General features: G+C 46.9%; 5 protein-coding genes across 5 annotated transcripts; 3 read left to right on the forward strand and 2 right to left on the reverse strand.

The window, feature by feature from the left end:
- Positions 1-127: 127 nt before the first annotated feature.
- F5Y00DRAFT_48184 (uncharacterized protein) lies at positions 128-4,863 on the reverse strand. The gene is made up of 3 exons (XM_048013715.1): positions 4,778-4,863; positions 3,910-4,426; positions 128-3,851 (listed from the first exon to the last, which is right to left on the reverse strand). The coding sequence occupies exons 2-3, from the start codon at positions 4,347-4,349 to the stop codon at positions 863-865; spliced, it is 3,429 nt and encodes a 1,142-aa protein (XP_047865946.1). The 5' UTR covers positions 4,350-4,426; positions 4,778-4,863; the 3' UTR covers positions 128-862.
- A 4,299-nt stretch (positions 4,864-9,162) lies between these two features.
- F5Y00DRAFT_261121 (uncharacterized protein) lies at positions 9,163-9,514 on the reverse strand (the record flags this gene model as incomplete). Its single annotated transcript, XM_048011151.1, has 2 exons — positions 9,163-9,364; positions 9,432-9,514. 2 exons carry the CDS (start codon positions 9,512-9,514, stop codon positions 9,163-9,165), a joined length of 285 nt encoding a protein of 94 aa, XP_047865947.1.
- Positions 9,515-10,764: 1,250 nt separating this feature from the next.
- F5Y00DRAFT_268785 (PLC-like phosphodiesterase) lies at positions 10,765-14,128 on the forward strand (the record flags this gene model as incomplete). Its single annotated transcript, XM_048012321.1, has 3 exons — positions 10,765-11,410; positions 11,497-13,466; positions 13,948-14,128. Exons 1-3 carry the CDS (start codon positions 11,384-11,386, stop codon positions 14,126-14,128), a joined length of 2,178 nt encoding a protein of 725 aa, XP_047865948.1. The 5' UTR covers positions 10,765-11,383.
- Positions 14,129-22,718: 8,590 nt separating this feature from the next.
- On the forward strand, positions 22,719-23,109 carry F5Y00DRAFT_261123 (uncharacterized protein; the record flags this gene model as incomplete). Its single annotated transcript, XM_048011152.1, has 2 exons — positions 22,719-22,900; positions 22,959-23,109. 2 exons carry the CDS (start codon positions 22,719-22,721, stop codon positions 23,107-23,109), a joined length of 333 nt encoding a protein of 110 aa, XP_047865949.1.
- Positions 23,110-25,196: 2,087 nt separating this feature from the next.
- F5Y00DRAFT_268787 (uncharacterized protein) lies at positions 25,197-26,737 on the forward strand (the record flags this gene model as incomplete). Its single annotated transcript, XM_048012322.1, has 3 exons — positions 25,197-25,677; positions 25,771-26,021; positions 26,127-26,737. The coding sequence occupies 3 exons, from the start codon at positions 25,197-25,199 to the stop codon at positions 26,400-26,402; spliced, it is 1,008 nt and encodes a 335-aa protein (XP_047865950.1). The 3' UTR covers positions 26,403-26,737.
- Positions 26,738-26,819: the final 82 nt, after the last annotated feature.

A 26,819-nucleotide genomic window follows, 5' to 3' on the forward strand; every position in this document is an offset into this window, starting at 1 on the left:
CTGCCGCAAGCCCTGATTGGTCGCCTAACCTTTTACGCTCTCCGGCGGTAAACCGTATTTTGGCCCTCAATTTCCCCTCGGATGGTTGGCATGTCGTACTCGGATGGTTACCAATCCTCGTATTATCTTAATATAAAGTTATACATATCGTATTTTTAATTGACAAGTCAACCCTACGCCGTTCAATTAGTTAAATATGCAGGTGGAAAAAACAAAAACGTATAACGGGTAGTTATAGCAAACGCCTTAATTAACAGGTACGTTTATTTTGTTCTAAACAGACCAGAAGGCGCAGAGAATTTTATCTCGCATATATGTATCTCTTATTCCTTGTTGCTATACTATATGTACAGTTCCTGCAACAGTAAGTAGCAACAGCTACTCGTATACCTGCCAAGCCGTGATGCCATAGCGCCCGAGTACAAGAAAATGACGTCCCTGTTTCCGAATGGGTATAGAATGTGCGTCCGTCAAATACGTGGTATCATTTTCCGTTTATTAGAACATAGAAGAAAAATAGAGCAAACTCTTCCTCCCAACCTGTGCCATGACCGTTGCCTAGTGTCGTAAATTGTTGCCGTTATCATCCAGAATCAAAAATCCACCTTGATCTTGTAGTATGCCACAGATCAACCACAGGAGCGCACTCTTTCACTCGACAAAAGAAAATGATTGGTAATAATGAATGCAGTGGGGGAAGTGCCACATGGTAGCCATTATGCTACCTCAAAATAAAACGCCGGGACAATGCGGGATATCAAGGAAATAATTGGAATTGTGCGAGACGTCTTAAGCAAGAATGCAAAGAGTACAAGGGAGATTTTGCAATTCACCTCTTAGGAAAGGTAGCAGGACACGTAATTTATCTCCAGATGGGCAAGTGACGATAAGCAGGAGAGTTGTAGGAATGAAGAACCCGATAATGCATGGGGTTACCTTGCTGATCCAAGCTCTGGTGCCTAGTATGGTGTCGAGGGGCGTGTGTAGGATGCTGTATATGTTCATCCCATTGCCGTGGTAGTGACATCGACCGACCACTCCAAGGATCTGAGACGTATGTCTGCCCGTTGCGAGACAGTGATGGGTAAGGGCCGTTATCCCGAGCACAACTGTCTTGCGGCACGATATTATACTCGTCATAACTAGGCCGGCGATGTAATGGTAAATCTGGTTGCGAATGGTATGGTTGCCGGAAGAGGGCTGGCCCAGTAGTTGCAACGCTTCGTCGACTCGATTGACTAGCAAGTGAACTTCGGCGGCTATAATCGAATGATGATTGTCGAGAAAGGGAAGGACCATGGTCTACCTGAATATCCCAACTGGGAGCCCGATCTACCGCTTCCGATCTGAAGCTTATAGGCTTAACACCGTTTGGTGCAGGCAACGCAGAAGACTTGTCAACGTAACGACGAGCTTGGCCGGGAGTGTAATTTTGAAAATTCTCCCGACTCGATCTTCTGGATAGTGCAGTTTGATTTGCCGCAAAAGTGCCGCTCATGTCGGGGGTTCTTAAATTACCTTCGCGACTTCCCCTACGAGAGTAGAGAGGTTGCCCTGGCCGGCCTATGTTTTCTGGAGGAGTTGATTTTGACCTTACTGGCGAAGGAACTCGTAGAGAACCCATATTCCGAGTTCTCATACTAACAGGAGGGGGGCTTTTAGAAAATCTCGAACTTGGCATAGGTGGTGGTGGAAGTTCAAGGGATGTTGCAGAGTCCGATTCGCCTTGGGCGAATTCATAACTACGTCTCATATTAATCATCCTCGATCCCTCTTCTATATGGCCTACCACAGTACTTGAGCTAGGCTGTCGTGGAATGTATGTAGGGTATCTCGTTCTGTCGTTTGATGTAATGATATTAGTAGAATCGTTAGGGTCTCCATTGGTTGTTTTAGGTGATGCGACTTGAACGAGCTTACTTTCCGGGGATGTTTTGGTGATTGTAGGCGGCTTACGAGATGTACCATAACCTCGAGCAGGTACAGGCTTACGACGGACCGACTTCTTCGATAACATGGATGAATTATCCGTAACCGTCGATTCAATAGAAACTGGGGTCCCTTGATTTCGATCTGGAGCCATTATTTGACCACCTAAGATCTTCGGAGAGAGGTCTTCATCCTGGAGGAGCTCTGCACTTCCAACACTTAGAATTGTTCCCAGTGTCTCTTTGCTAGCTGCAGACCTTAGAGCTAATTTCCTGAACGAAATTGGCCTTGACCCCGAGTGCATTTGAAGCCTTGCATGCATATCCCTAGAGACAGCAGGAACACGTGCATATCCAACAGGATGCGTATTATGGGCAGTAAGCGGTACTCGACTTCCACTTAAAAATCTCTGCAGCTTTCCGGGCTTGCGGAAGCCAGTGGTGATGCTTCGACTAGGACTAGATGTAGGTGGACTACGTAGAGATGCCTTGTAAGTTTCCATGTTACGACTGGGATGATTCCACATATTGCGTGGTGGCAAGACTCTTTCTGGCACCTGAGTAGGCTGCGGAGCGCCTAATGATCTGGGGGCTTGCTGGAATTGTGGTGATAGTTCGCCCGGCGTCTTGGGGCTAGCAAGAGCAACAAAATGAGGATCTTTCATAGGGACCGGTGGAGGGGATCGTTCGTCAGATGACTTAGAAGTGTCAACGTTGGCTGTCGTGATAGTAGGACTTGTAGCCTCTAATTCTTCAGCGCGCCTGCTTTGTTTCACACTAGCATCGTTCATAACCTCAGCAGTGCGGCCTTGTTCGGGAGCCTGTGGCTTTGAAGAAAACGATCGTAATGAGACACTTGAGCTGTAGCCTGAATCTGCCTTGGACAAAAAAGGCGCGGCCGAGTACTCCGAAGCAGGGCTCGCAATGCCACTATCTGACCTACTGATCTCCTTGGAGCTTCTCTCTTCCGCCGTTGGCTTCTTGCAAGGTGGCGTAGACTTCGCATTTGCGTCAAGTCGTACATCCAGAACCTCAACTGACGAATACTCGTCCTGATCGTCGTCGTCGTCGAACAGTTTATCCTCTATAGCTGTATGCTTGCTAGTTACGTGTATATCTGGGATAGTCAACTTCTCATCATCAAGCACTGGTGGGCTTGCCTGATGCTCGCCTGGGAGCTCGGGGAGCTTCCGAGATGATATAGAGTATGTAGAGGCGGCTCCTTCGACATTAGAATTGATTTGAACTTCAACTTTTGAGACCGACACCTCGGAACTTTGAGTCTGAATATGGTTGGTTGGAGCCGTTTGCACCGTCCCAGAATAAGCTTCTGCTGTACCATTAACCGCCAATCTCACGGTATCTTCATACTTGGTATCACGATCAACATCTCGAACAGGACTCCTTGCCGGGCTCCTTGCTGGACTGCCATTTGTAATTCGTAGGGTGCCAAGCTTAAAAGCGCCTGTCTGTGTATATTCCGCCTCACATGGTGTAAGTGCACGGGGTACAGGCTCTGGATCGGTTAATCGATGAGGCGCATTAATCGTACTAATACCCATTGACTCTATAGACTCTCGACGCGCTGGAGTAGAGGGGACGCTGTATCTCGTTTTTGGAGGGTTTGAGTCTATCGGCATTTCACGAGTAGCAACGCCAGGAGTCATAAAAGACCTCCGTCGCATAGGGGTATATAAAGACAAGTCAGAATTATTATGAGTTATTGACGGAGGTGCCTCAGGAATTGAGGGTCGTCGCCCCCTGAGGTCCCCCCGCATCGCTTCGGAAATGTGTATTCGACTCTCCAAAACAGTCGAATTATCTTCGCGAGACGGTTCGTTAACGAGATTTGACAAGCGTTGAGCCTCGTAAGAGAAATGATCATAATTAAACGAAGTTCGTGACGCGCTCATAGACAAGCTCCTGGCGATAGTATTTAGCTCGTACCTCTATAATGTGAAAAACAAGCATCACAACTTACACTTGGGCAGAAGCCTGGCCATAGTTATAGCCTTCATCGAATCCATTCCCTAAAGATTCTATCCTATTTGACCAACGCTCTTGCGGAAGATCCGGTACCTCGACACTGTTACTTCTCCGGTGATGCCTGGGTACATCTTTGGAGGTGTTGGAACGGAATAGTCTCCTCGAAATACGACGCCCTAAATCCAGCCCTTTCTCGCCGCCTGGCACGCTTACGGATACGATAGGATCCTTTTCAGGAAGCATCGGCGGGGCTGAAAATATAGGAGCGTGGGGAAGCGAGGCACGTCTCGCTGCCGGGGAATGGCGCGGTGGATTTGAGGCGCCATTTGTATTCAACAGGCCAGCTGCGGTAGGATTACCTATCTTAGGTTTTGATAGTTTTTGAGATGCTCGGTGACCCTTCCATGGAGCTTCGGCGGAGATCGAATTCCCCATGATGTTGGGTGAGGGCAAAGCCGAAAAACCGGCGCGGTATTAGTACTAGGCAAGCATTGACAATTCCATGCCGGTAGCTTCAACAGAGTATTAGCATTGGCGATTAACGAACCACACCAATCTCACATAAAAGGGAATGGACAAGCTCGGATCAAGAACAGGCACGATTCAAGATTTGAGTATGAAGGGGGCTTTAAGGCAGGTATTATAAAGAGTATTATAAAAGAGGCATGGGTTACGCCTTGAGATCCAAGGTCACATATGTATGTAGGTGGATATGATGTTATTGGTTTGGATGGCAAGCTGGGGGTTGGGAAAGGTGCAGAATGACGGATTAATAGGAAATAGGAAATACGCAACACCCCCGGTCCTGTCTATCTGGGTCCGTACGCGGTGTGCATCTTGAGAGGAGGAATATATTGACTGACCGAGTTATGTTATCTGAGCTGCACACTGATACGAAACGAATGCGGCAGCATTAGTTTAAGATGCTGCTTTATTCACATATATCTCGTAGGAGATAGATCTGCGCCCATGACTACATATATTATGTAGGGGATATGAAACAAATAAAGCAGACAAAGGAGAAAAGAGTGTTGTGTGCTGGATCTGGTGCAGAGGTTTGCGTACACTTACATATAATGGAAGTTTACCTTAGGCAGATAGGTACAGTTATGGTTATGTTATATGGAGGTATGTACATAATGTACGTTGTATGTTAGGTATATATGTACGGTGGAGTTGAGTAAAAGACGGGACAGCAGGACAGCAAGTGAAAGAGGCAGAAAGATGCATCCATAAACTATGATTGGGAATATGGATATTATTGGCAGTTATTGGTCCAGAATTGAAGTGTGAGATGCGGGTCTTGGAAGTCTCAACGCAGCAGAAACCTGTATTTGGAACTTGATCTTGACTGAGTTTTATGGGACATCGAGATCTGGAAAATTAAGACGAGACTTGGATGTTACTTTTGCTACTTCAGCGCGGCAACTGAGACGCTCAACTTTCCCATGCTAAAAACTATGGGAACTATGGGAAGCTACGGAAATTAGCATTATAGATTTTGGTAAAGTAAGAAGGCACCAATGTACATATGTTGTACGCATTTAGCAGCCGTCTTTAGAAGTATTACTTAAAGTACCTTTCCAAGGTTCGCTTGTGAGCCCCGCCAACCGGCTGCTCCCTGCACCTGTCTGATCTTCATACCCCTGCAATCTCCATTCCTGCACCGATTGGAGACCGGAATTGACCTAAGTAGGGAAAGTTAGAGACACTCTGACGCTAAACCAAGGCCATGTGCCTACTAGTACCTGTCGATTTATCGACTATCTCGTGTAAGCAGCTAAGGCATTCCCGAATTCTATTATCTGATCATTACATGAGATGCTTTAAACTTTAAGCAGTTTCTTAGGTAGGTACGGCTTCTAAATAGAGTTAGGTACTAAGTGCATAGGCAAGGATCACGGAACTTTTATAGCCATGTAAACTTACAATTACATACAACATCCTATCCTAGCCTAAACCGAGCTATCTGTGCGAAGATGCCACAAAGACAGTTAGGTATATGCTACCGGTAGCTTATCCTTGCTCACATATGCGAGACAATGGGTTCGTCCATCCTCTATATAGTACGGTACTGTTCTTTTTTCTATCATATATCAATTGTATACTGCTGAATATGGAAAGTCCTTCGCTAAGCTATAGTTACGCTTAACCCCATGACTTAAGGCTACTATACCTTATTTCATCCCGTTGTCTCCGATATCCGAAGTTTTGCAAGGATGAGAGCGAACTTCTACGCTTCAATGTTAGAATATCAGCGTTAAGTCAAACTTCCGAGATTCTAGCCATCGGTATCCGTCATATTGTCATCACAAACATACGCGTCTCGGACTGATCTTTTTTCTTATATCCACATACATACATGCATACCTCCTAATAGGTTAGGTAGGTATGTACGAGTTAGGAATTTTGTGGTATCAGATAGTACATATTGTACTGATGGAGCAATCTTAAGCTTCGATAACACAAGTACGGCTGACGTTGTATTTCGCGGAGCGGGACCAAGACTAGCCACAAAGATCAGGGACGAACAAGATTACAGGGTTATGCTAGCAATTTTCCAGGATTACCGCTCCAAACACTCCGGCCCTGTTCTCTGTTCTCTTCAGCCGGCGCTTCAAATCTCAAATATCTAACCAGGTAATTCCTTATGCTAAGGAATACTATGTACTTCCTCTTCCTGGCACTTCCGACATTGCTCGCCACACGTTTTAATATTGGGTAATCCTTCAAAAGCCGCCGATGATATCGAGGACGTCACTTGCGAAAGAGCCTCGTACATAGCGTCGGATTTAACATGCGCGCCGCGTTGTTTACAGAAATACAGAAACACGTTAAACGTCTCCAATCAAAGATGCCGGTAGTCCACAGCTAGTATGTCTACGCCAATGAGGCGAAGGAGGGATCGATTCCGCAACGTCGTAATCGTAAAGATTTACCCCCACTTGGATCCTATTCAGAATTCCCAAATGTCGCGAAACCTTGATTCGGTGTTGACCTCCCGAAACTTCTGTTCTTGCCCGACCACCTACGTACATGGTACATATGCAGGTTATTTCCATGACAGCAAATATTCCTTTTCACCGCCTTATTGTACAACAATCAGCTGTTTCGCATATGCGGTTGTCGTTTGCTAAGACTGACGCAAAAATGAAGTTTCCCATCTTAGTTATCTCCTTTCTCCGACGGCGGTCAAGAATTCCCATGTCATTATCGATATTAGCATGAGACGATCTCATATTTAAATAATTAACTTCTAACGTTTTCCTATTTCCTATACTCGAGATAGGGAGAGCTGTATCAAAGACACCTACGACACTATTGATAATATTGACAATACCTATACAGAGCGTACGATTAAACTTTTGATACCCTTGGTGCAGATCGTTGATCACCGCGCTATTGGAAGACGGGATGTCCCATTAGACTGCAATGCGACTCCATTCATAACTCGCCATCATTCGTTCTTTTGCCATCGTGCTACCGCATACTCTATGCAGACTTCTTACGCAAGCTTCAATTAAGCACCACGACAGAAGATGCGGCTGATTTAGGGTTATTCATTTAGACCGGGCGGACAGTCCGAGGTCGCGGGAATATATTAACGTGAGAATATACTTTATTTAAATTTATCTTTATGACCAAGGAGGCTAATCTAGTTTGTGAGCCGCTAAACTGGAATAGCATGCATACAAGGTGATTTTACCTGAAATATATTACCTATTACCTAAGGTATACATAGATATTTTAACGGTATGGCCGATATACCCGCTTATCGCTTCTGACGACGCCTCTCAACATATCAATGCAGGACGATAACCTCAAATGCAAACGTCGTACAGGTATGACCGTTGCCCCGCTACCTCAACAGCGGGCATCGAGCTACAGCTTCCGATAGGGGTTGGGAGATGTTTTAACCCGCCCGGCGCCGTGGCTAATGCCCGCCCCGTGGTGTAACCGATACCTTTCCGGTTTTTGATAGGTATAGATTTGAGGACTCGTCAGCTTCTCGGAATGTCGTGATACAAGCCCGCACAAGATCGATATTACACGGCATCTTGCCGCAACTCGCTAGCAAGCATCTTAATTACATGTTTGCCCTCTTCGTGTGGTTGTACATTCGAATGATAGGGTAAAAAGTTGAAGATTTCAGCTGATTACCTATGCGTGATCTAAGACTATTGGCGCTTGTCTAACTTGAACCTCAGCGACGATCGTGCTCAACAGGCGAGCTAAGGCTTCCGGTCTGCCGACTTATCTCCCTACAAGACCTACTAATGGTGGCGGCATCATCCGGGATACCGCTTCTGAGGCTATCGCCACTATTCCGGTCGCTGCCCGTGACCTAAAGAGGAATATCAGATGCCGATATGTTCGATTCCATTGGATAGCCATCGACCATGAACTTATTTGGGTGGAGAGTCAATTCGCTATATCATTCCTTTTTCAAAATGGTGAAACTAGAAGCGCGCCAGATATTGCTAATTAAATCCCTGGCCTCTGAACGGCTATACGGAGCTTAAAATCTGTCTACTAAGTCCTCCAGGTTTTGATCATCCGCCGTGCTAAATCCCGAAGAGTATGAAGGTAGTGGCCGATTTCTATCGGTGTCCGAGGATAGGAACCCCAAACTGGACCTGGCTTTACGAATGGTCCGGATCAAATATTGCGATTGTCCGTTAATTTGCGCATGCCTCGCATAATGTTTAAACATGCAAGACTTTTATTCTCTCTCAGAGTGAGGTCGATATTGTACTGTAATGGATTTATAGCGCATTCATTATGACAACGCTCCAGCAAGCCACCACTCCACGTCGGTATCATAGAATCGCAGTCTTTCCCCTTATTATTAGGCGATTAAGAGCGTTATAAATTCGGGTACTACTCTAATATTTGTATACCGAGCTAGGCGCACTATCGCTACGTTTCGTCCTTGTAAGCTCATATAGGCTGATCGAATGGCTGATTCATTCATGTCAAAGGGGATATCATACAGACGGCGTTTGAAGCCACCGCCACAGTGGTCCTGACATCGGAGGCCGAAGATTTTTGTCTCCCACAACCGAGACTAGCATACGTCGAGAATTAAGCTTAATGCCCGTAGTTGATCTCGTCCCTTGGGAAGAAATATTTGTCGCCACTCTGTTTATTATTTAGTAGATATGTATTCAGTCACTCGGTCGACGTTATAATTACATCACGGCCTCTACACCTGTAATATCTTACCACCCTTAATTCGACGTTGTTGCTATTCACCGATGACGTATGTACATCCATTGTCGCCTATCCAGACCTCATGGACTCTGCCGGCGTCGACATCAACACGGTCGCCGACCGTGTATGTCTTCTTCTCCGGATTAGCGTCCTTTGGGTAGTTAATGGTGAGCTGGCCATCCAGGATCAGATGCGTTGTCAGGCCGGAATGAGAGTGCGGTCTGTAATAGGCATTGCTGCATCAATATTGTGAGTTAGCAATAACCCCTTTTTACATTCGTTAACGCAAGGCCTGAAACATACGGGCCGTCGGTCCAAGTGAAGACGTGAGAAAAGCCCCAGGACCGCACTTCCGCCTCGTAATTCTTATGGCTCTTGTTCGACATGGTCGGCCTAGTAACTGTTCCCTGCTATCGATACCTAAATGAGTTGAATGGAGTTGAGCTGGCCGGTGAATATGGTCGATTTGCTAGCACAGCCGGCTCTTAATGCCTAAGGTTGACCGACGGGGAGAGAATGGGCTTGACTATAACGTGGCTGTGTTTTATTGTTTTGGTGAGTTGGACAACTTGGGGTAAATTTTCTAAGAAACCCATGACGTCGCTTCGGTCTGCAGCCTTGCGTTCGTTGCTAGGTTTTAGACTTGAATGTCGGACTCCCCCTCCCCCCCTTTTTTACCCCAACTTCACGTGCTGCTTCAATTAATTACACTACCTACATAGAGTTAGGTACTTAGGTACCTATATGCATACATGTAGGTTAATCAATTGGGGCTGACAGAACTTTGCAAGCTGGAAACTGCGTTGTCTGGTTGTTATTGCAACTGCAACTGCAACTTAGACTTGACTACCAAATGTATAACTATGAAATATCCACTTTTCCTCTTTCCTGACTGCACGTCTGCATGTGCATTTTTCTGGCTTTCTGCAAGCACCGCGCAAAAAAACTCCATTTTGCAATGCCCTGTGCTCACTTGTTCCTACATAATTTCTCTCACGAAACAATTGGATGCCCGGCGAGGCGCAGCCATCGATAAACCATCTTAGCCGCATCAAGTCACTCCATTCCGTCATCTCGTCCACCCAATTCCACCTTGGGTCGATCGATTTGCGATTCAATTCGCATTAACTCGCATTGTCTTTACGAAGCGGGGGTATGCTCTGCTTTCAAGGTTGAGAGGTTGTTTCGCCAGCTTCAGAGTTCGACCTGAAAATTAGTTTCTTTTTCTGTCAAAACCTGAAATCATACCATGCACCCTAGAGTTGTATTAGAGCCTTTCAGCTGTGCTTGAGCATTTAGACAAGCGAATTGTATCCTTCTAAAGAGTGGAGAGTGTCATCAGTGGACTTATGGACTTATCAACTCGCCGTTGACTTGCATGTCCACTCTATCATCTCCAGCTGTCGGTCATCAAATTGGGGGCCAATCGTTACTATCGAGCTGTAGAGACTCCGCCCCCAGACGGTTCAAGGTCCATGACACGGCACGACTTAGGCTGACCTAAACCCGTCTTTGACAGTAGCGGTCTGGGCCTATGCTAAGCTGTGCGTTAATCGATTCGGCAACCATTTAATTTATTCTTCTGCCTCGCCTCCGACGTTTTTCTTCTCAGGTTTTATTTCAACATTTTCGTTCCTGAACTCCAAGTTGGTATTACCCAAGTTTTCAGGACCCTCCAGGAATCCAGGAACGCTTAACTATTTCTCTTGGGTGGTGGGCGACCAAGACATACAGGGCCCGGTCCTACGGTAACTACAGCCCTACGAATAGTAGCTTATTTCAGGGATCGACTCCCCTGAAACGGTCGGATTGGTTGTGTTCTAGTTTCTACCACAACAGCGGGGCCGCTTATGCTGGGCTTGTGCTGGGATGAGGCTGCACCCTGTCCATAGCTGAACCTGAACCATAACTCGAACTTTGAACCTTTGCGTTTCCGCTCTTTTTGCATTTCTCTTCATTTCGCATTACAAACCCTCCCGCGTCATACGTTGTTTGCCTGTACGATTTTCTAATTCTTTGGTTTTCGAATTACTTGCTTTTTCGCTTGTCCATTGTCACGTTGTCTAAGTCGTTAAGCTCATAGTCTCATTTCTACGAATGCTATCATACTAGCTGGGGTCGAGAATCATTCCTACCTGTCCCTTTAAAAGGGGAGCGACGCCTTTACTCTAATGCCCTTGGACAACGTCTTCTTTTGCTCGACTAGGGCATGAACTAAAAAGGCGACACTTCTCAAGGAAGATCTAAGCTAACTCATGACTGCTAACCCGATGTGCTTTAACGTAAGCCGATAATTACTTGACGCGGTCCCCATTTCTTCCTCATTCGGACGAGGGTTTTCGAGTGGGTGCTGATCGTTATATGACAGATGCGAAGACGGACGAACCACGCGACACCGACGCGCTCGGCAACGTTTCGGCGACGACTCACGTTGAATTCCGAGCTTGGGACCAATTCGATTAAAGCGCTTAAGCGGGCAATCGCTTTAGCTTCATTTATTACGCCAACAGCTGTGCACTTTCAGGATGGAGAAAAGGAAGTATATCTGAGCGCCGCTATTCAACGACATCTACGAAAACTTTACGACTCCCTGCGCCGAGGGGAACCCTTCTTATCACGCCAAGCCTTTACGGACTTCCTCGAAATCGTCCAGGGCAATAAAGCTCCAGTTTTAACGGAGGAAAGATATAAGTTTGAGAAGTTCCTCGAAGTATGGTGGCTCGAGTTCGGTCTTCAAGCAGAAAAGCCCATCTCCTTTGAACAAAAAGACCTCTCAAAACCTATAAGCAATTATTTTATTAGCAGCAGCCATAACACGTACTTATCCGGCAATCAGTTGTCTGGCCGAAGCACGGCGGATGCTTACAGGCGCGTTCTTAGAAGAGGATGCAGGTGTGTGGAGATAGATGTGTGGAATAGTGATTCGCAGAGCTCCACGCCGGACAATCCGAGAGAAACATCGGCGAGGCCCACTTCGAGATTTGAACACGTTCGTCACCTCTCCGGCGGAAGTTTACATACAGCTGCCGCTCATTTCAAGGATGCTGTAGAGGAGACAGTTGAGAAAGCTCGACTAAGACTAGGCGTCGAGAAAGTCCATAGCCACAGTCCAAGATGCAGCAAATCCGAGCTGGCGCCGCCGCCGTTCGGTCGAGAGATTGGTGCTGCCCTTGACCCGGCCTCCCTTGCCAGCGAACTTGACGCTGAACGTCTATCTATAAGATCTAGACCGTCGTTGCCACCGGACGAACCGATTGTGATGCACGGTTATACCCTTACAACGCCCGTTGGATTCCGTGAGGTTTGTAAGGCCGTCCGCGAAGTGGCCTTCGAGACGACCAATTTACCAATTATTGTTAGCCTAGAAGTTCACGCCGACCAAGAGCAACAGGGTGTCATGGTTCAGATTATGAAGGAAGAGTGGGCTGGTTTATTAGTCGATAAGCCCCATGAGAATTGCCCAAACGGCCGAATGCCAAAGCTAGAGGAACTACTTAACAAAATACTCATCAAGGTCAAGAGGGCCTCGCCAAGCTTAGATGGGACTATGTCGACGTTGTCCCCTCACAATACGATTGATGATGACGCATCTGGGTCAGAGGATGATAGGCCTATTCTCCAGAATGGTGCCAAGAAGCCCAAGGTTCCCATATGCGAGGCTCTTAGTTCTCTTGCCATTTATACTCATAGCGAGCACTTTACAACCTTCGAGTCGCCAGCTGCTAAAATTCCCTCGCACATCTTCTCTATAAACGAGAACAAGATTTTTGAACTTATCGCTTCTAAACACTTTGAACTATTCTCTCACAATCGTCATTTTTTTATGCGCGCCTACCCGAAGGGCTTGCGGTGGGACTCGTCGAATCTGGACCCTTCGCACTTTTGGCGCAAAGGTGTACAAATGGTAGCTATGAATTGGCAGTCTTGGGATGAAGGTATGATGCTCAACGAAGCAATGTTTTCGGGTGAGCATGGTTGGGTACTGAAGCCACCGGGATACCTCAGCGAAGACGCGTCTATAGCTCCAGAAGAAGCTGGTCCTCAGAGTACTCTCGATCTAGTCATCACCGTGCTCGCAGGCCAACATATTCCGTTGCCCGAGGGTACTCACAGTAGCAACTCAAGATCCCTGAGACCCTTTGTAAGGTGCGAGTTACACGTCGAAAAGGCAGAAGAGCGGTTCGGAGCGTTTATCGACGGGGGTGGTAGGGTCCGCGAATGCGAGTATAAGCAGAAGACAGGGGTCGGGAAGACGGATCACCCAGATTTCGGCAGTGTCAAAAACGAACTTCACTTCCTTGGTGTCAAAAGGGTTATCGAACAGCTCAGTTTTGTCAGGTAAGAATTTTCTGTCCGTTTTTTCTTTCCCGTCGTATTCTCATTTCAAAAATTTCCCCGATAACTCTTCCCGCCGGGCACCCACATATCCGGATCCGGCTGGTCGGGTTTTCACTGTGATATACATATCCAATGGTTCACGTGTTCCGAGCCGGGGAGTCGCCGGCGGTTGAGCTTGCATGTGCAACGAACCGTCGAGTGACGGAAAGGAGGATGTGATATATCACAACAGGCCACCGTCTCCCAGAGCTGTTCGCGGGAACGGAGCGAGTCCTAGAGCAAACGACTTCTTAACGTCGGTCTGGTTTTTTTTTTTTTTTTTTTTTTTTTTTGCTACCCATATTCGCTCGCTACGTTCCATAACGTCTCGTTTATCAGTTGTGCGACACACGGGTCCCTCCCTAGTCTGTGATATCATGGAGTGTTCCTGAAGATCCCGATTTGTTCATGAACCCTAGCTTACGAATTCTTCTCTATCTAGGTTCAAGGTGGAAGATGACGCGCCGCGACTCATGTCGCTAAATCGCGACCCATTTCTTGGCTGGGCATGCATCCGTCTTGACCGTTTGGCGACGGGTTACCGCTTTATTCAACTTTTAGACACCAATGGCAACAAGACGCCGGGTGTCGTTCTCATCCGCGTGGATAAGAATTTTCATTGACGCAATTTCATTCGAACGGGCGAAGTCGGAGGCGGTAGTCACTTTGTTTGACACCGCTTATGTGCCACAAGATTAGCAGTCTATTACTTGTCACGTATGACTGGGTATACCGAAAACCCAAACCAAGGTCCTTTTTTTTTCCTTCCTCGACCTGTCCCGGCGCCCATTTCCGAGACTAATTTTACTTGTCATTTTATCATTGCAACCATTCAATCATCATCCATGTATTAAGGAAAAAGAAAAGGGAAGCGGGCAACCGGCGAAAATCTACGGTAGATTTGTGCTAGGGAGGCGCAAGTTGAACATCATTATCATCTATCATATTAGCGAACTTTTTTTTTTTTTACCTTCTATCTCGGGTGTATCTGGTTAAGGGTCTAGGAAGGGCACAGCAGCTACGGCCCGGATTGCTGATATTCCTGGGAAAAGGCACCGGCATTATCAGATGGGATTCTCACGTATGACAGCAGTGGCCCATCATCATTATCTTTCCGTCCGTTGGGAATCAATCACATCAGCATTATCTGATTATTTATTATTCTTCTTATTTTTCTTCTCCTTCTTTTGTAGATATACCTTATTGCATGATTAGGTAGGGATACCCGGAACAATGAGCATGTTCTTCTTTGGCGTAATGCATTCATGGGGCAGTCGACATGTTTAGGCTGGTGTGACTTGCTAGGCCCAGCCCTTGTGAAGCGAAGAGGGATTGGGGGGGGGGCAGAGCAGCGGCGTCGATGATAGGACTAGGTAGTATATAGATGGCAGGACTATTTTCAATACATAATATCCTATTGACATTGGAACATACATACCTATCTACATACCCGCCCCCCGTAGGTTGTTGGTTTAGCTCATATTTCTATAGTTTACCCATCCCGTCTGCACTGACACAAAGGTATCATTCATTTCAGTTCTTAGATTAGCTTATCTTTGTACCAAGGAAGCACCTCGTGGGCCATGAGCTTGCCCTTACTGGTTATAATTCCAAATATACCGAGGAGATAGTTCAACTGTCTTGGCTCGCTGGATAGATGGGTAAGTAAGGTAGGCATATGCAGCCAGTCAGTCACCGCTGCTCCGTTTCCTATGTATCCTCGTCTGGAGACTAGTGCTTAGGTGCATAATGTATATCTCATACCTACATCTCATACGGGTAGCTAGCTAGCTAACCTAGGATTTGTATCCCCGCGAGCGGTCCGTTCGTGGCGTCCTTCTATATACCTACTATACCTGGGTGGGTAGTCTGTCAAAAAGCAGGCGTAATCTAGAATGTCTTTGGCACCTGGGGACATGGACAGGGGTGGAAAAATGACCTAGGTAAGGTAAGGTAGATTCGATTAAAGAGGCGTAACTAGCATAGCTAGTGATAAATACTTGTTCAATTTAGTTTACTAACCCCAATTTGAGCAAAAGAGAATCTGAGACAAAATCCATAGGTGGTTAGGTATCGTCTAGTTTTACTATCTGACGTATCGGGGTTTGACTCCGTACGGACGGGCCTCCCTTCTGTTGTCGTGCATTTATGGTAGATCCTCGATCGGAGAATGAGCTGTCAAATTTCGCGTATCTGTGGATGTCTCGGTCCTCTGACCTACATGATCTAGTCCCAGCCTATCCGCTCATGGTTACGGTCTTCTGACGCTGGGGCGTGCGTGACGTGAGCTACCCGGCGGGTTGGCCGGCTCCGTATTTTAGTTAGTCTTAGGAAACACGTAGAAGCTGACTCGGCCGTAGATAATATAATCTGACATGTCGAATTCGGGGACGCGTGGCTGTTTAGCTATATATGCTAGCCGCGATCGTCAAAGCCTACGTCCGACGCCTCGCTGTTCGATACCCGTCTTCATCCCTAGCGTTGTCTAGAATATAGTCTGTCTTATTCCTTGGAGAGCTGAGACAGACCTTTAGGACGGGTGCACCCGCTGACCGTTAGATTTCGATAGTGGCGGTGGAAGGACGAGAGTCGAGAAAGCATTACCCTTCTAAAAGTTGGAATCGAGTTGCGTATTCGGATCCACGACGTGACCGTCTATTATGAGCCTCTACCAGAGGACTCTAGAAAGAGATTGGTAATAGAGATTGATGGAACATGACAGTTCATTCCGCGTTGACATCTAGAAATTAGTTAGACTCAAAGCCGTTAATGCTGGCCTCCAATATCGACTATACGGATACACCGTATCATGCCATGGACTAGGCCGCCTCTTGGTGGCGTTTTGGCGGATGGTAGTTCATGTTTATACCCTCTACATGTATGATATCTTTGCTACGCCAAGGGTTCTCCTTGCATAGACGCGTGGAGATGCATGTGATTACAGGGAGATCCCTTTTCCCTTCTGCGTGCCGGCCCGTCCCCTTTCGGCGAGAAGTAGAGATGCTCAACGCTGAGCTTTCCTGTTGTGGATACGTATGTTCCATCCACGTCATGAGGCTCATATTAGACACCTAGGTCTAGCCGTTAGATGCTTTCCTTTTTTTTCTTTTTTTTATATAACGCTTCGCATTGATATTAGTAACCTCAGATCCCGGCTGCAAGTGTTGCATGCGGAAAGCTTCAAACCCCGCAGGTACTCGAGCTATTTACAGCCGACTAGCCTCCTTAGTCTATACGCTATACGTCGAGATGGATTCGGAATTAGCAAGCTTAAATTTCAACCTCGCGCGGATACCCGCTATGTGCATATGCATATGCATATGCAAATGAGCAGAGAGCACCTATTTACTTGGTTGGTCAGTCGGACCCCGAACCGCCCCCATGCTTACTGAACGTGAAATATTACTACCCCTGGTATATAGTAAGTTTACCTTTGCGTTGGCAGATGCAGCAACGTTACGATGGGAGATCTCACAGGATCTAAAATGATGGGTAGACGTCAGTCGGCTCGTGAAATAGCCAGTCAGGGACTTTCGTGTAACCAATAAATACTCCTTATTATACGCCAGACCCTTTTTCTAGAAACCAGGGGAAACGTGAAGATTCCCCAGGGTAGATCAGCTGCGCCTGTAACCGAATAGCCGAGTAAAAAGGTGGGATGGCCAGCCTTAAGCTTAATTGCTCTTCAAATCGCTAGTGGGTGATGGGTTCCGTCATAATAGTAGCCGTCAGTTATAGTTCAGCAGCTTTTTTTGACGCCTATTTCGGCAGAAGCGAGAAGGGGGCGGGCGTCGGTGTGTGGTATTTGTCCTGTCGCGGAGTTGATCACCAACAAAACGTTGCTTTTAAACTTGTCGCCACCGCACTGGCCGGCGACTCAAGCTAAAGCGATATTATATCTCATAATCTACAAGTTTTTCATCCATATCAGCTGAGACACTGAGGGATATCAACGGATATCGCTATACGGGAGCGATTTTAGATCAACACTGCCACGGGAGGTGACAAGCCATGTAGAGCTACTAGAGACGAACTATGCAGGTGCGCCTCCATTAACGACGGCGGACTGGCGTGTTACAATGACATGGCTGTAATCTGACCAACTTCTGCGTCTTGGTCGGTAATTGCTGTAACGAGTCAATTCGCGACAGCCTTCCATGTCACCGGCTGACGAGATCTGCAAAGGAGAAGATCCCTTAAAGAAACGCTACCTAACGTAGTAGGTTGCTGTCAACGACGGGCAGGCGGCTACGCTGTACCGTTGTATACTATTTTTCGTTAAGAAATAAAAGTTCGATGCTGCCTCTCTATTGTGCAACAGCAACCAAGCGAGCACCCGTTTGACAGCAATATAGACCTGTTTCTAATGCATGCCGCAATCGGCAACATACCGTGCAGGCAATGCGCCGCCAATGGTTAGAAGAAATAACCTTCGCATTAAGTTGTATCCGGTGACGACTGCTGCATCGTGGCTCGTTAGCTAAAGCCCTAACAGGGGGCGGATTTACTAGTTAACTGGACTGTAACCGCGTCCACATTGACTATAGGCTACATTATTAACAGCTTGGATGTTGTCATCAAATAAATTCGGGACATGGGAGCCGAAGATTGGATGGACCCTTTTTTTAGAAGCGATGCCATATGCTTCGGAGGCCAGGTATCAAACTAACTGTATGCAGCTCGTACCCCGGTATGCAAATAGGTAGGCAGTGATATTTTTGGGGACTAAAGACGGGTGACGTCGGTCGGAAAATTTCTAGTGTCCCTGATGGTCGAGGAGTAATTCTCGATAGAAGCGATGCAATGAGATGGCTCCTGTTATCTTGAGGTCGGTAGTGGGGCACGATACTCGAGACTAGGAATGTGGTCCCCTCCTAATTCGTCCCAGCGTAATGGTACCGTACGCCGTAGCCCATGCAAGTTTCCTTTGGTGTTGCCGAACCTTTGTAATAGAAACAGGGATGAGGCCCAAACCCACGGAAGGTGAGCAGATCAAGTGGCGTCGTCAAGGGTGCAACAGGTTGGTACATAGTATCATTACGCCCTTTGGGTTACCTGTTTATGGTTAGCCTCGACCAGTTTGCCTTAGAAATATAGGTAGGTACCTAGCTAGATGTATTTGCCCTCTTCTCGTAATAATATGTTTGGCAACTGGGTGCAGGTAGGCGAATGCTCAAACATGTGCATATCCGAGTGCTGCTGCATGGCTTTAGCTACGTAAGAATTGACAGAACGGAAATCAAATCGGACGAATAGCCTTTGGCTGGACGTGTGGACGGGTGAACACACATACGCGGATTGCAGAAGCCATGTTCGTCAACCTTATTCTCTGTTGACCAACAACGGAGGATACTAGGCGGTATGAGTTGACGAATGTGACAGGTCTGTTGGGCTTGACTTGAATCTCAACACCGACGTCGATGCACGTTCTCGAAGTCCAATGACCTTTGTCTTGTCGAGTGGGACTTTGGGATCCGCAAGACTTACTGCATACCATTTTGAATATCGCGATAGCCGAATAGTACGACCAATTACTTGTCAAGCCTGGTTGTAGCAGGTATAGGATAGGCATATTATGACCTGTCACTTTTCGATGCAAAGTACCGGGCCAAAAACTCTTCCGGCATGAGACCTGCAAGGACCCCCCGCTAGCATAAACTCCGTTATGTTGATAATGGATCGGCTATGCAGAATGGCGAGACTACCTCTGATACATCTGATAAATGGCTGAGACTATCGAAGCTGAATACGGACAATACGTTTTGCGGCTCTCTCTCTCGAGTCGATGCTTATCAAATTTGCGACAAATTCCAACTTGACTAGCATTGCCTCGATTATGACCCTTGCTACTAAATTCGGGCAATTTTTTCCCACTCCGAACTCGCCCGATGGTCCCGTGGAGCGGTATTGCGAATTTTCTGGAGGACTACAAGCCTCGAAGCTATTATCCACTAGAATAGCTTCAGCTCGAGCTGTTGATCGTTGGGCCACTTGATTAGCAGCCTTCCTTAGTCGAAGGGACCGCTTCTAGGTGGTTCCTTAATCGGTATTCAATCTAAATGAGCTTGTGCATTGGTTGTCTTGACCTGCTCGACCTCCTAAGCGACCAACAAGATGGGAACATGGGTGGATCGCCGGCTAAGCGGACGATCTGAGGAGTCAGAAAAATCGCGACTCGGTGGGCTGGTATGAGAAGAGCCAATGAGTGAGTGACCGCAGAGATTGATATGCCCAGTTCAAGGATACTACCTCCTCAGAAATAATTCGCGGGAGTCGCTCGGATGAATGGGCTAGTATCCACCGGGAAAGGCTTCATGTATGCCAGCTCATGTGGTTACTTTGTGGGGCTCTGGAATCCGGTCTGCATGTCGTGAGGAGGCCCTGAGGTGACAGGCACAGAGACGAAGGCGTCAAAGAGGAGCGGACTCCGTGGCATATGATAGACACCCTTGTCAGATGAGAGCGTGTAAATCAGTCAGCAGAAACATCATTCGATCAGAGTGGACGGTGGCCCAACCAGAGAGACGTCTAGCGGGTAAGTTCAAGAAGGTATGGGCGTGGTGTAGCGGTTAGAGATAACCCTAGGATCAACGAGCATTAATCGACTTTCTGCTTTGGGCAACGGGAAAGCTTTCTTACCTAACGGCTTGGAACTGCTACGTACGACGTAATGAGGTTTGAACTTGTCAATCGGGTTGTTTCACGTCAGATATCAACCTGAACCTCTGGATTTGTATTGCTCTCTCCTTGCCGAACACGTATGAGGATCTGCCTTGTAGACAGCTCAACTAAATCCCCACAAAAGGATTGCAATCCCGAGGCACAAAGCCCAATTGCTTTTATGGCAGTCGTGTTAAAAAATGAGATAAAATAAGATAAAATTAAATAAATAAATAAAAATCGTCATCATCATCATCAGGGGTGTCATTTATCTGGTTCCCGTGAGTTGAATCTGGTTGGCTGTAAACTAGCGGCAGGAGAAGCCCAGGGGTTACGGTAAGCTCTTCTGGACTTGCAAAGGGACCAGGGAGAGGTGGTAAATGATATCAAAAATAATACAACAACGGCAACGTCGCGTGGATACTGCAGCGGTAGTACGGGAGAGTGACAGGGTAGACAACGAATCGGCGTTTGTTTCTTTTTATGTTACGCTAGTTTTTGATTCAAAGAGAGACAAGGAGCCGAAGGGGGAAAACGTGCGTCGTGATGCGCGTGGATGGAATGATGGAATTAGGGTGGTGATGCTTTCCACCTTCCACTCCTAAGCCCAACGATTAAAATTTGCTCCTGGTAAAAACTAGTTGATGAGAACTTCGTCGGGCATCTGTGAGCATGGGACAAAATCCGGAATATGTAAGAGGTAAGAAGAGAGCCACTCGTCTAGACGGAAAGAAGGTAAGTTTAGGAAGAGCTAGAGGTTAGAGAATAGTTAGAGGTGCCTTCCAAAGAGAAAACGCAGTAACGACTCGGGAAGTAACGCAGTAACAGCCCTAAGTTTCTCAGGTTGCACAGGGAAGTGCACTAGAAGGGGTATCCCCCCCTTTGTACGCAATAGGCTAGCTAATTACATATAAGTACCTTCGCATATAAGTGCCTCGCCTCGCCTCTCTGATAGACGAATTCCTCTCTTCCTTATCCCCTTACTTTGATCTGCCCATCATCATGCAACTTTATATCTTTTGTACGCGGGGGATCCGAGCGCTTGGATCGAGGAAACTTGGCAAACCCGGATACTGGGATGATTTTCATCCATCTAAGAGGTTGAAAGTTAGATATCATGGAATGTACGTAGTATGCGTGTATTGCGCATATCTAATGCATACCATACGTGCATATTCTCATGCGCACACATGTGCATGGAAGGGTTAAGCAGGTGTAAGTACTACATACATGCATAAAGTACCTAGGTATTGCATGTATACCTACCCACCCTGTAAATGGCCCCCTACGTATTATCCACCTATATACAAACGTACATATTAAACCATAAGCCTATCACGTAGTACATAGGAAAATGGGTAGCTTTTTATTTTTTTTGCAACAAAAAAACAGTTAGCTATACTTCCTAATTGCTGTTCCCCATTCCCAAAAGTCCCTCTCTAATTATTCGGTTTTCTATTTCTACATATATCGAATTTCCCTCTTATTAGTCTCCGTCTCTTCTCCCCACCTCGAGATCTCATAAAATCCCCCGACGGGCCCGAGTATCCGCCAACCCGGTCTTAATGACAACCGTATCTAGGTAGTTTTTAATACAGGCTATCCCTGCTTTCTTGCTTTTTATCTTGCCCTGTCTGACCCTGAAAAGTATCGTCGAGACCTTCTGGCCCACACACACTTCACTATACGTACATAGACCACCCGCATACAACATACACAGACTGACTGTCACGATCTGCCTCCTAATATTAGTCCAATAGAGTCTTCTGACGCCATATCCGCAGTGGTACAGATGTCATTCAGTGCCAAGAAGTCTACGGCCTGACTCTGTCCCACGTTTCTGCCCTTCTCTGCCCTTTCTGCCCTTTTCTGCCCTCGAAATCAACCCCACTTGTGTGAGTTGTGTCCTGTCAGAAATTCAGGTCGCCGTGTCTTGCTCCCTATCGAAGCATGGCTGGACGCATCGGGCTCAGTCACCGTAATGGTGCTTTTTGCCGGGATATTGCTCAAAACTTGACTTGCAATATTATTACATTGGCTTAGAATCCGTGCCCCTGACGAATAGAGCGAAGGGACACCCCCTCTGCCGCGAGCCTTCCGCTGCGCGCTCAACATGATTCCGTGCTTCTTCGTCGGATACATACAGGCTCCTACTTTTCACGCAGGGACTAAGTACGCCAGCCGCACCCAACGCGGCAAATCGTGGCCTTTTGAATTGACCCTCTTGCCTTAGCCCTACGATACACCTCCCTCGGCCCATGTTTCGGCGTTGACCAACTAGAAAAGTATAAGTACGGCCGTAGGGACTCCGAGTTTGGTCAGACATACCACACCATCCATTATTATCAACGCTTGTTTCGTCGCTCTCATCACCAATAGCCCTCCCATATTTGTCAACGCTCCTTTGATATATTTCTCCCCTCCTACGTATTATCCCTGCCACTTAGACAGCTCGGCACGATGACCTGCTCACACATTCACTGCTCGCATCTGGGCTCTCAGGTTAACTATTGCTCTCGCCCGGTGTCTAGCCAAGCTTGCCCCACGGTTGACATGTCTGGGACTGTACGTATCAACTACCCATTTACGAAAGTAGAGCACCTCTCTAACAATCCCACAAGGCCCCTGGAAAACGCTGCCCTACTTGCCAGGGCAAGGGTCAAGAAGTCTGGGTCCTACCCGGACGAGACTGTCCATACTGCGGAACTTACGTTGCCTGAATCGAACAACCTCAAGTCAGTTGCCATTGTCAGGTGATATTTGGAAATTTTTCGACTGACTTTGAAAATCCAGGCATGGGCCGACGGCGGAGCTCTGCTCTGCGCAACGACCATCGCAATATCATTTCTCAATTCCTTTCTCTGCATGCTCTTTGGAGCATAACGAATCAATTTTGACCTTGTCCTTGTCGACCGCATGGGCTATCGAATTCACTAAAATCTAGTGTCTGCCTGGAAAAGAAAATCAGTCGTCGGGGGGGAGGCGCATTTCTAGGAGTACACGTCATTTCATAGTCATTGGCTTGCTGGCTTGAAAAGTCGGTCTAAACTCTGCTCCGAGGAATAGCGAGCATGAAACTCGATACAATTTTCTCTTATTCTTTTTTTTCATCTGCTTTGTTGGGGATACAGAGGGGAAGGGGGCGTCCCAATAGATTCGAGATCGGCCGGTTAGACGTGTACGAGCATGTAGAAAGCGGCAATACCCAGGACGTGAAGGAGTAGCCTTCACGTATCTATTTAAAGATGTGAAATCTATCCCCATGCTCGTGAGTCAGTTCGCACATTAATGCTTTAACCAACTCGCAAACCCGCAAACATTAGCGAATCATAGCAACTATTAATGAACTAGGTCGAGTACCGGAGTAGGTCCGGCATTGTTTGGTATTATATCTGATTCGTCGGTAATAATCCATCTGAGACACGAGTGGCTTGGGTAGATTGGACCTTATTCGTCCTAGCTCCCGGTCAGCCCTGCGAGGCTTGGGTGAGGCTCAAGGGGGTAGCACCCTAGTGAAGAGGGTTGCTTTACTGGGTAGGCTGGTAGGTTCCTTAAAGGTGGAGATGCATGTTCGTATGTAGCATACATATGTATACGCACAGGCGCATGGGGAAGTGCCATCAGGTACCAACATCCACCGGGGATGGCCGAACTACCGAGTATGTAAGACGGCCTGATGACTACAGCCGTTCAAGAGTACATGCAGTTACTTATGAGGCTCCGGCATCCAATCTTGGCTCGGGTTTCTGAGCTCGGAAGTTCCGACGTTACACAGCAGACGCGGGCGCTTTCCCCTCGGTACCTGACTTTCCAATAGACCGGGTTTAGGGCTTGACACGCCTTCCATCCCTGGTTGCCATCTTTTCTCCCACCCTTACATTATTGGTCACGTAGTTACCTGTGTAACCCATACTTCCCGGTCGAAGCTGCCTCTTAGTGTGTAGCTCTTATAAGATGCCCTACATCCATCACGCGTGATGGGAAGGAAGGATAACCGTCCTAAACTATTGCGGTTGTAGCGCGTCGAGGGTGAAGGATGGACTTGCTCTATCCAGTAGCTATATTCGGGTAATTCACCCCCTCAACGAATTGGCCGCTAACATCTTATTCTTATTTAATGCTGAAATAGGATAATGAAATATGTTTGCCTAAAAGATAAGAGGCGGCACGGACTCGAAGGTTATGCTCTTAAGAGCTTATTCAGCCATTGCGGCCCAGGCGTTTTTATACGAGCGTTTTTGGGTTTATTCAAGTAACATAAATAATATCATAGGTATAGCATAATGTTAATAACATTGGAACTTCCTTGGCTTACTTCAATGTTCAATGTTCTTATGACTAAAAAGTCGTATATTTTTATTTTGGAAAGTGCCAATGGGAGGAAAGAGAAGGACAAAAACCCTTAACCCCCTAAACCGGTCGAAACGTAAAGCGTAAAGCGTAAAGCGTACCTACCGCCTACGCTCACGCCTACGTCCATGCCCAATCTTACTAGGAGGACAGTACCCGACCCGGAAAGAGAAACTACGCCGGTTTCCTGCTACGGCTTTTCTACTTCAGCTGTGTTACTTGAATATCAGCTAGGATTACGGTATGTATTAGTCTAGTAGCCGGAAACTATTAGGTTACTAGGTTAGGTAGGTACATACATACCTCGCCCATCGTTTCCCTTGTAATGACAATGATGAGCATAGCAGGCGACATGTCATTTCCTTCCCACTTACAAGCAATCCTTTAAACTTAATCGAAAATTCAGCCCCAATCGCGTGTCAAACCCCGAATCCACTTTCCCTAATGCCAATACTTCTTCCGGCCCTTACCTGAGTTTCATTATCTCCTGTTTTACTCCTCACGTAACATCATTTCTCCCTCCCTCCCTCCATCCAAGTCGTATCCCAGGACCCAAACTAACTTCACATAGACTTCACATAGACTTCACATACTATATCAAACATTACATCTACTTTATTGAGTCACATTCGTTATACCAACATATGAGATACCAAGGTTAAAACCTTCTCACCGTACAAAATGTCTTGTCGCATGCCAGAGTGTCATCGTATCCGGCTGAACGGCTTAGCAATGAAGCTCGACCATGACAAGGACACTAGTCCTGGCGCCACATTTTACTACTGCTCCATCCACCACGTCTATCATTGCGTCGCAGTGAGGGCCCATCGGCGTCTTCCGCAACCACTTTGCGGGGAGTGCGCCTGGCTCTTCTTCAAGTTCCCTAAAGAAGCCGCCAAGCATCCCGAGTCTGACATTACCGCGACCTTCGGACCTAGTGATATGCCAGACATCGCAACCGCTGCTACTTTCAGCCGTAGAGGTGTCTACGACCTCTTGCTTGACTCCCAGAATAACACTACGATCAATAATGGTTCTGTTGCAATGCCTTTAGATAGAAACAAGCGTCCACTATTAACCATAGAAGAGATACTCGACCATCTCAACGAACGCGCCCGTAACTGCTGCAACACGTCACAGTCCAATAACTGGAAGCATTTTCGTCAGTCTACCGATATAATCAGAAATAGCACAAAGGCTTCAAGTCGTATCAAATAGTATTCCGGATCCGACGAACATGACGCCTATATAATAGACGCGGATGGCGATGTCATCATGCAGGATGTCACATCGCCGTCAGAGCAGCACAGCCACCTTTCCACGATCCCTACTGGTAAAATTGTACACTTACCTATCCGACGAAGCCGCGACGGAAGCCGGAGTGACTTCTTACAATTTATACCGTACGACAACCCTGCTGTTTTCAATGTGCAGCCGGCACAATGGCACCGTGTCCGTCGAGGAGTGTTCCTGTTCCGATACACGGACTACAGAGGATGGCCTGCCGTACAGCCTACGGCGGATGAGCGCCGCATCAAAGCGTATTTCAGGCCCCTCGATGCCATCGAAGAAGACGGGGGATGTGACAGGGTACTAATCGAGGCGCGCTAGTGGTGTTGCTGGGCCCAGGGCATCACATACCTAGAGCCAGAGATACGATGGGTTTTAACGCTCATTTTTGACCTAATTGGATTTCTCATCGAGAAGCAGTGGAATGCTGCGAGAAACTCGATAACAAAAGGAGCCAGGGATTCGGTCCTCAAGCAGCTGTTCTGGGAAGGCCGGTCCTATCTCCACAGCTTAATGGCCATCGTCAAAGACATGAAAGAAGGGTTTGGCGTCGAAAACTTGACGGTCCCCCAGTTGCTTGGTATTGGACTTGACTAAATTGTGATGATTTGCTATTCGCCTTTTAAACTTGTTTCAGCGCTACATGTCCTATTTTTCTCTAAGTAGAAATTAGCATAAATTAGAGGAACAAGCGAACGAGCTGTCGAACACTAGTATATCGCTCTCCACGCAGTTCGGTTAATAAGCTGAATAATACATAGTAAGTAACCTTTGTGATTTATGGTCGAGGGTAAGAGAAGACTTACTCATGATTTTCTGTTCACCGCTCGTCTTTAACGACATACTTATTTACCCAGACGTAGGTAATACTGGACGGGTAGTATAACCCTGCACTCTAATGAAACACTTAGCGGTACTTATAAATAGAATAGGGGTATATAAAAAGAATACCTCCATATATAATCTCAAGAAATTTCTAAATCATGCCTCATAACCCACCAAACTCTTTTTCTT

The sequence above is a fragment of the Daldinia vernicosa genome (assembly GCF_022497035.1).
Source record: "Daldinia vernicosa strain CBS 139.73 unplaced genomic scaffold F5Y00scaffold_17, whole genome shotgun sequence".
NCBI lineage: Eukaryota > Fungi > Ascomycota > Sordariomycetes > Xylariales > Hypoxylaceae > Daldinia > Daldinia vernicosa.